This window comes from Egretta garzetta, unplaced genomic scaffold (assembly GCF_000687185.1).
Source record: "Egretta garzetta isolate BGI_Z169 unplaced genomic scaffold, ASM68718v1 scaffold62, whole genome shotgun sequence".
In the NCBI taxonomy this organism is placed as follows: Eukaryota; Metazoa; Chordata; class Aves; order Pelecaniformes; family Ardeidae; genus Egretta; species Egretta garzetta.
In genome coordinates, this window is record NW_009258947.1 from 4,813,224 (window position 1) to 4,823,318 (window position 10,095).

Here is a 10,095-nt window from a genome sequence, read left to right on the forward strand (position 1 = left end):
TCAGATCCGGGGAACAGACCCTGGTTTAATTTACTAGCTCAGACGTAGCTACAGGTTATAAACCCTACTTCTGCAGGACTTTGACCATGAAGCCCCTATAATTTTGGAGCATACCTTGGCCTCAACCTATGAAATAGTCTTGGAGAGAAGCTGTCACCACTGCCTGCAACTGGAATGCAAAAGTCATGAGGCCAAGGGCAAAGCGAAAAGGCATTTGCCCTAAACCCTTTTCTGCTGTATTGCTGATCCGTACTGCCTCTCGTTATACACAGTGTCAGTTCTACAACTGTTGCAATCCTGTTCACATGGGGGCTCATCTTTAACAGTAGGACCACAGTACAAGGCTATGGCCACAAATGTTTTAAAACCGTGAAATTTCTTATGGAATTTGGGATCGGGAGAGTGCTCCAGCTAATAAAAATGATGACAATTTACACAGCAGTGCCTTCTCTCCCAAGAATCCAAAACCACTTTAGAAATACTGTTGGCCAATTTTGTTCTCCCCTTGTAGTCAAAACACCTACTGAAATCAATTGTAGAATCACTTCTATTGAATCTCCTCCAACTTGCAGAGCTGAGTGAGAATTTTATATGTTGAACAGCTGTAGAACTGGAGCCTTGAAATTGCTATTTAAATTATACATAAGAATCATACAGTGTATGTTCTTCTAGCACTCTCACAGTTAGTTTAGACAATATTTTCATAAACTGCACTCTTAGGAAAAGAAATCAATCCATCTGGACTAGATAAGAGGGAGTCATTAAGTATTTTTCCTGCTTAAATATTAACATAATTTAGTAAAATTGATTTAGTGACCTGAGAAGGGAGCGCTCCCTTGATCCACCCAACAGTGTTATGGTCTAACCTCAGGGCTTACTGAATCACAAAAGTCCCTGCTTCAAACATGGATTATTTTTTTCTCTTTTTTACATGCTAAGGATAAGAGATGAAAGAAAAGCTACAAAAGCACAAAGTAGGATACAAGTTTGAGACTCATTTGGGTTATACTAGTATTGAAACAACATGGTACATCTGCAGTGCACCAGATCTCAATGCCTTTTCTGATGTTCAGTGGTTTCTTGCTCCATTCATGTTATGCCAGTATAAAGGTGTTATTCACAGAATAAATACGATCTAAGTTTGAACTTAGACACAGACTCTCTTGTGGACAGCAGGAGAAACGGAGTAGAGTAGGCTTGACTTGAGGAAAAAGGGGAAAAACCAACAAAGTTAAAAGAGAAAGGCAAGACAGACAGCTTGCCCACAAAAAGTTGCCCGCTGGGCTCTATACTCTGGTCTTTAGCACCTATATCAGAGGGCTGCCTTAACAGGGTAATTTCCAAAGTGCCCTAAACACTGGGGAGCTGCCTCTGCTGCTAGGTCTATCAGGATCAGCCCTAGTTAATTGGCATTTCTGAGGCATGAACGTGCCCAGGGCACAAGCCAGCGATATGTGCTGCGGCTGCCTGGTGTCATCCCTGGCTTCATATGGGACACATGGCAACTCCAGTCTCCACCAGTCTCTTGTGGTGAGAGAGCTGGCCCTAAAGGGAGGACATGATGTCTCTGGAAGTTATGACTTGGTTCTGCAAGGCATAAGGACAGGGATATGCAATCCCATATCCATGCTGGCATAAGGCTGAGGGATATTCCTCCCACCTGACACCAGCCTTTTCCTTATTCACCATTTCAAGAGAAAGCTTAGTTATGAAAACTGAAGAAAAATAAGTGTGAGAGGTTTTTTTTGGATGCAGCTTGATACAGCTGTTCGATTCCCTGTGATCAGTTAACCAGCAAAAAATCTAAAGCAGCAGCAGCAGATTTCTTCCATTGTAACCTAAAGAATTCAATTAATGTGAAAACACCTTTCTCCTGTCACACCCAGAAAGTCACTTTGTATGAAATTGGAGGCATTACCTATTGAATAAGGACCTGATATTGAATGAAGATTCCCACTAGTGTAGGATTAGTAGGCTTAACCATTAGCAAGTTTCACAAAATGCTAATAAAATATTTATTTGGTTATTACTTTTCTTGACCTATTAGTTGAGTTCACTAATGGATTCAGGCTTCCCAGACAGAAACTTATACATTTAGCTGAAGCTTAGCTAGCTATTTTCCTCAGTGATGATACATGCATTTTTGCTGTCACATATATTTTTACTTTATAAAATTAGAAGTGTGTATATATATATATAATGTTATGAATATTTAAGAAGTTAAACACTAATACATTTTAACTCAAATATTTTCATGTATAGAAGATTTAAAAGAGAGATTCACCAGTTAGTCCAACAACCATTTGTTTAGGGTATTGTATTAAAAATCAGAAACTACTTACTCTATATCTTATGTTAGGATACTGTCTAGTCAAATCCATACTCCCTGAATAATTCCGTGATTTTTTTCCTCTGTCTTAAATTCTCCTTTAACAACCTTTTAATGCATCTTGATTCTGAGAGTCTCCTCTCTATACAAATCACTTTCATTCATATTAATATCATTTTTGCAGGTAAGAGAACTGGGATGTTGGAGCTGATACATATAAAAAAAAAATATTTTAAGAAAAGATTCCCAGAGTTCAGAATTCTTCTCCTTTCTGGTAAACATAAAGCAGCTACTTGAGGTGCCACATATAAATATATTATTATAAAAGTTATTTTCAGTTTAATTTATATGAACTGTAGTTTAAAGCAGGCACTTAGTTCCAGCTGTACGTGATGGCTTTTATGTTACAGCTGCAGAAAAAAAAGTAAAAATTTTGAGTCCACCATAAGTTTTGACAAGCTTTGAAACAGAGGAAATATCTGGTAAGGACTGGCAGGGTGGCAATGAAATAAGAAATATTTTCTCCAAGGGAAACCATAGTTTATCTGCTAAGAGCCAGGCACCAGTTCCCATCTTGCAAAAGTTTGTGGGGACTGGAAATTATCCTTGCCTCCCAAGAGGTGCTTGTAACCTTCTCAGCTGGGAGGTTAATGCATGGGATGGATTTCCCAGTGCACCATAGAGAAATAGATTGCCTCCAAAATACAGAAAGATATTCTAATTGCTTCTTGTCTTCCTCCTTTCTGGTAACTTTGCAATGTGATTCAAAGATTTACATATTTCACATATGCAATAAATAGAATCAAAAGTAAATGAAGTAACATTAAAAATGTAACCACTGACCTCTTACTGAGAAAACCAGACAGGTATTTAACAGCCCTCCTTGCCTCCTCATTTTCTTTTCCTTTGGGAAAGTGGCAGCAGGAGAAGCTATGGGGGTTTTTTTGTGATTGTTTGTCTTCTCCAGTCTTTTTGCTAGTGGCTTTATTTCATGCTATCACCATTTAGCCGTGGATTGATTAACCTCTCCAAAGCTAAGTGTTAGCCATCAGACATGCAAAGTACTACAGGAATACGTTGCAAACAAGGCTTAAGTGAATGACACAAAGAGAATAGTGTGTCTGCTATCTGAAATGTCAGTAGTAGAGAAAACAAACTTGAACAGGCATCTGTATTTTTCCTTTCTTTCTCTGTAAATGTATATTTTTTAACAGATGCCTCAAATGCTGAAACAAGTATGTATATAAACTATATGCACTATCTAAGAGTAATGAGAAATAGAAGGCGGGACACATTGCTGCCTTTTTCCCTGGGGTGCAGCATGTGTAATACATGAGAAAGATGACATCATCCACAGAAGGGACTGGATTCACAGACTATACTATAAATAAATCATTCAACAAAATGAAGAACCAGCAAAAGGAACAGCCGGAGTATATTCTTAAACATGCAGTATTTACCCAATAATCTGGATCTTCTCCTACAGTTTTTTCAGTTTCACAGGTAAAGGCAATAAGCATTGTCATCTGAAAAACAAACAAAACTTACTTGTATTTCTTCCTCTAGATTTACAGCTAACGTACACAATGAAGTAAGATAAATACATTTCTATACAGTTGCTTTCATATGTCTTTTTTATAGAACCATCCATGACTATGGTTTGGGATTTATTTTCAAATACAAGACAGAAATATTCCCCCAGTCCCAGCAGGTATGGAATAACTTGTGGGCTGTAAGGGCTCAGTGCACAGAGGCTGAGTGTGGCTGGGCTCCAGCAGTCCAAGAGTGAGGTTTCTGCATGAAGCCACCACCTCCAACCCCCTGGCCACAGGGTGAGCCTCAGGAAACCATCCTTCACATCTTCTGAACACTCTCCAGAGGCTGACCTCAAAAATCATTCTGGGATTTTGATGTCTGCCTCTCTTGGACTTTCCAGACTGGGGGGCGGGGGGGGTTCAGACTCTTTACACCCACCCAGGTCCCTGCTGAGAAGGTTAAGTGCTTTTGGTCTCAGGCCTTTCAGACCTAATCACTGCAGGTGATTAAAATCCCACGCTGGGGCAGGAGGTTCCCCCAACACCGGATGCAGGGGCTATACAATGTGTTCAGCTTTGGTCAAGGAAGAGCCATGGAAAGCAGGCCTCTGGGTTTTCTGGTAATTCATAAAGGTTAAAAAAGGGGGTCAACAGTGTCACTGTGTTTAGCACAAAGTTACATCATTCATAGAAGTTACATCATTCAAGATCGCTTTTCTGAGTGAAAGATCTGTCTCCGGTGCCTTTCTCGGGGTGCAGCTCTGGAGCGGAGCCTCTGGAGATGCTCTGTGCCCGGGCTGGAGGCAGATCCCTCTCCCTGCTGCCAGAGAAGGGCCATCGGCACCGAGCACAAGATTCATGGGGGTGGACAAAGCAAAAATACATGCGGCAATATTTACAGTCCTACAGTTATTTGTATAAATCATGGCAGCATCAAAGAAATGTGTCTTCCTCTTGGGGTAAAGGGTGATGAGATTCCTGTTTAAATTTAGTGCCCGGGGAAGTGCACTCACAGCCGAGGCCTCTGAGAATGCTCTGTCTCCTTCGCAAACAAACTTCACTGCTATTTACAGCCTCCGTCCGAGTGCCAGAGACTGCAAGCTGATAAATGTAAAGGTAAATTTGGATATGCACTTATCTGAATTGAGAGCTTGTAGACTGCTTTTGAGTTGGTCCACAGATACTGGTCATAGTGAAGGCAGAAGTTATTAAAAAAACATGAATAATGAAATAAGTGGAAATTCTCATTTTTTTTCTTTCTTTTACTTTATGGTGCACAAAGCAATGCAATTTTCTTTACATGGCTTCAGACCTGGCTTTTCATCCTTTCCTTACCCCGTCTTTTGGCCCTTCAGCTTTCCCTTTCTACAAGACATGCATTAAAAATAGTGACCTCTATTCTCCCTATTCCTTATTTTTTCATTTTGCCTTTTTTCACCTCTGTAAATTTAAAAACCTCTCTAGCCCTGGAAAAGTGTAAAGCAACAGAAAACTGAAATTCTATAACTCTGTCTCTCTGTTACATTTAAAAAATATTTTTCAGCTTTTTGAAAAGTTATAGAGTGACAAAGTTACTGAGTTTCAGTTTACTTATTTTCTCTTTACTTTTTCCAAAGTTGAGGAAGTTTTGAAAAGTTACAGAGTGTCAGAAGGAAAATGGAAAAAGTGACAAAACATCCCAGAGCCCTTTCGTTCGTTCATTCATCCAGAAGAAAAATTAAATAAATAAAGCAAAATTAAATAAAGCGGGGAAAAGAGGAAAAACAACAAATATTTGTTTAAAAATATCTAGACAAATAAGGGCATAATAACAGTACAGAAGTTTTGTTTTAACAACGAGTAGGTTTTTTCACTGTAAAATATTTAAATGAAAATATTTGTCAAGCTTTAGCTGGTGTCTCTGGTGCCAGGCAATGCTCATAGGGAAATAGAGATACGATCTCTCCTGCAAAGAAATGCTATCCTTTGGATTTCATTCCTCTCATCCAGCCCTTTCTAAGTGCCCCTAATTCCACTTAAAATGTACCAGTCTTTTTTTTTTTTTCTTTAAGCATGGCTAGAAAAACTAAGCAGAAGGATGTGCATGAGGCAGACTTGCATAAGACTCAAAGAACCATTACACAGGCAAAAAATTAACATACTTAATAGAGCCTGTTCCCCAAGGGATGTAATGGAAAGTGATATAAATGCCCTGCAGATTTTTTTCTGTGTACCAAGAAACAGCTAGGATGAGGCACGCTGAGACTTGTTCTCCTTCCCATATGGCACACATACTTTTATCCTGTTGTCCCTTCTCTGAGTCAGACAGAGCAGAAACCAAAGCAGGTGGTTCCTCCACAATCAGTATTGTGGCCTACAGTGGAAAGGAAATGTCTGAGGACAAGGGTTAGAAAGGAATGGATGAAGGCCTGTGAGAAGTGGAAGAAGAGTGATGTGACCATCATGCTCTTTCTGTGCCCAGAAGGATGCTCCAAGTACTGCAGCCACCAGGAAGGAGCTGGACCAGACCCTGAGCTGCCCTGACGCAGGCTGGGGTTTGGTGGGGAACAGAGAACCATGAGAAACACTCCCTGTTCATGAGAGTGCTCCTTTGAGCTCTGGAAGGCATGGTATGTATGTTAGAGCAATGATTCCTAAGCTCTTTTTTTTTTTTTTTGGCACTCACTACCCTCCCCACTGCCTATCACATTTCTGTGGGGCTCATGAACCTGCTAATCCTAATTGCTCACAGCTGTGACCTATAGTTTGGGAATCACTGACTTGGACAGACATAAACATTTTTCTTGTCTCATACTCAAGAAAATGACCTTATCTACCTATTCTGGCATAAATTATTGAACTAAGATAAAAATTAATTCTTTTCCTTGATTGTTTGTACTATACACATCTCCCTCATACACATTACACACAAACAATTCTCATTCTACTTGACATATGAACAATTTGTGGATCTCTCTACTAGGTATGCCATTAATAAAAACTGTTTAAACCCTTGGGCAAACTTAATGTTAGAATGATAGTGATGAACTGTAAATAATTCAGAAAAATATAATGTAGAGGAAAAAGAAATTGGAAGCATTGCTTTACAAGGGAAGCGGTGAAGAAATCTAGATATATTTAGATTGAGCAAATGAGACTTAAGATGGGTATGGTAACAGATCACAATTATTTGCAAAACGGAAATACCATGACTGAAAGGAATGGTTTATTTTGGCACAAGGATTATAAGTAAGCATGACAGGATGAAACTTAACACCAGACCTGTCAACCTACTAGATGAAGGGAGCTCCACAACCACTTCTATTAAAAGCTGGGTTTGACAGACAACTATTCCAGGAGAACATTCTCTACTGGCATGAACCGTGTCCAAATACATCTTTCTTTGCTTTAATTTCAACAGTTGAAGTTGAAAAAATGTTAGCATATTTGTGCAATGTTATGCGAGTTAACATAGTACTGTATGGTAGCATAACAAGATTGAATTGTCTGCTTAAGAATTTTATATGACTACTTCTATTCTGAGTTTTAGTGAACTGAAGAGGGGTAAGGAACCCGTCAAGGTTATCAGAAAGGCAGGGAAACATTTGCTACCAACTTTTTTAGAGCAGGGGAAGAGGTGCTGGGGGTCAGCAGGATGGCTAGTGGGATTCCCTGTGGTTTCCAGCAATCTCACAGTAATGTGTAAGCAGTATTTAAATCCTAAATGGAGTACTGGTGGGTGTGAGTGAGAATGGGAAGTTCATGCTGTGCTCCACCTTCCTTAGTTCTTCACAGTGTGAGCTGATAAAACCACACTACTGCTGTCAAAGGCCAGGTTAACATTTAATAGCCCTGTAAAACTTTAAACTTACTTTCAGAAAGTCTTAAAACATTGTTATAGCTTGGATTAAAATTCAGTGGAACTATTAGGTTTAACCACCACCTTTCATTTAAGATAACTTTAAAAAGTCATTAAACTCTTATAGAAGAAGGAAGTTGAAGTAGTAGAAACCTCCAAGAGCAAAACATAGACAGAAAACTCTGCCCAAGCTGGAGGCAAATGCAAGGCACCTCAGGAATCTGCTTTATCTGAATAGATGTGTCTGGATTTGGAAAAGCAAGGAGAAATGCACAGACAGAGGCAGGGAAGAGGGGTTGGCACAGCTTGAATGGCCACTGCTCGGTGGCCCTAGGGGCCACACTTGCATAGATAGGATATAGGATAAGTGTTTTTAGTAGGAAGCTGGTGAAAAACCATAATGAGTGTGAATGGTGAAATCTGTGTTCGGATTTGTCATGCTTGAGGAAACAGGATTATGTACATTTTTTGTAACTAATATTGTCTTCATCACTAATTTCTCTTTCTACTTAGAACAAACCATAAGATACCAAATTTAATCTAATGACTAAAACCACTGATAGTGATGATAATACAATAATCCTTCCTTCCTTTTTAATCTCCTTATCCTTCTGTTTTAGCTAAGAATTAATCTGTTTCAATTTGGACATACCATACGCAAATGAAAAATCATGACAATAAATTAAACAAATATCGATAAAACACATGTAACACAATAATTAGAGGTATGCTTCAGAACTCAGGTTACCTGAATAAGCAGCAGTGCTTATTCTTTCTTTCTTTTCTGGGACACAAAACTGCTGGTACAAAACTCCTGACAAAATTGGACGAGAGACATGAATTTTAAATACTGACTTTCAGATTTTCATTACATGAATCTGATGTATGAATTTCCTCATAAGTAGGTATGGTTTCCCTAGCCATAAGAGCTAAAGAGCTGAGTGTTCCACAGTGCTCTATGCAGAGCCACCACAACAGGGTCCTGCTCACACGACTTTTAATTCTCCCATTCAAGGCTTCTCGGGAAAATGGGTTCTGAATGTGCAGTATTTCAACAACTTGCTGATATGACAGCTGGAAAGCTCCTCTGGGAATACAAGGCAAGGACAAAGTATTTTTGTGGATCTACTCACAACTGTTAAAAAGTTGACTTGGCTGCTCGTTACTGTCCCTCACCTGAAGATTACCATCTCCACTACAACAATATTGTCATAGATTTTTTTAGCATTCCTTGTTTTATCCGGCAAAAAATCTCCTCCTAGCCAAGGAAACAGGCAGGTACATCACAGTGATTGGTATTTCTGAGCCTCTCATCTTGCAATATTGGCCAACATGAAAATAATTTTGTTACTTATGAAGTATACAAAACTGCTTTGGGAGCTATGAAAAGAAAAAAAATGCAATCCCAATATGCAGGGCATATTTATTTATGTATCTCATCTTAAAACATTATGAGTTCACGAGGCATCTTTTACATTCTTTTCACCTCCCTCAGTTAAATTCCAAATCAAGTCCAGCATGAAGATTTATGTCATCTACTAACACCCACTAATAGAGCTTATGCTTTTCTCTCTTCCCAGTAATGCAGTGTTCAGTATACCCTCTGTGTAGTTTTGATATCATGAATGTATCTTTGTTCACAGGTGGAGGGCACATGAAAGCTATTAGGCTCAGAGAGTTCTCAGTCCTTACCATTGCTAATTCCACCATGCAGCCCGACTTCCACATTCATTACAAACTGTTGTTGCCAAAAAGGGATCAAAAATTTGATTCCAAAATAATGTAATGGATCAACAGTCACATTCCTCTTCATGTCTGATGCTGTTATCAGGAAAGATGGGGAGTGTGTGATGGCCTTCTACAAGTGGTCATCCAGTTAAGGAAATAACATATAGGACCTGCATTGATTTCATACAGAGGCTTGGGGTGACCTCCTGCCTCCAGTAAGGATGGTAGTAAAACTCCCAATGGTTTGGAAGGTACCAGTATTTATTTCATTCTTATTCTTTAAACCACTCTAATGAGTTCTTTTTGTAGAGGTCACCTCATCTTCACCTTCAAAGGATGAAGGGGTTGTCCCTATGGGTAGCATTCATCTCACTTTAGCCATTTAAAAGTTAGGGGTCTATCAAAGTGCATCATTCAGGTTGCTTCATGTGAGAAAATGATACCTAAACTGGATAGTCTAATTTGTCCTCCAGAGAGTGATAATGAACTCTGAGGTGACACAAGTGGATGTCTAGATATTAGATCATTAAAGGTGAGATGAATCCCATCATATATATGGTGAGTGGCTCATAGTTAATATTAAAATCAAGAAATATATAGTGAGCAATGAGATCTGTATTGTGAAATATCAAACCCAAGGCTGATAAATAACTAACGATATATTA

General features: G+C 39.1%; 1 protein-coding gene across 1 annotated transcript in view; it reads left to right on the forward strand.

Annotated features, from left to right (window-relative positions):
• SOX11 (SRY-box transcription factor 11) overlaps window positions 1-9,488 on the forward strand; it is a 25,294-nt gene extending 15,806 nt beyond the window's left edge. The window contains exon 3 of the mRNA XM_009634258.2: window positions 9,346-9,488. Coding sequence (XP_009632553.2) covers window positions 9,346-9,488 — 143 coding nt within the window. The remainder of the gene's footprint in view (window positions 1-9,345) is intronic.
• Window positions 9,489-10,095: the final 607 nt, after the last annotated feature.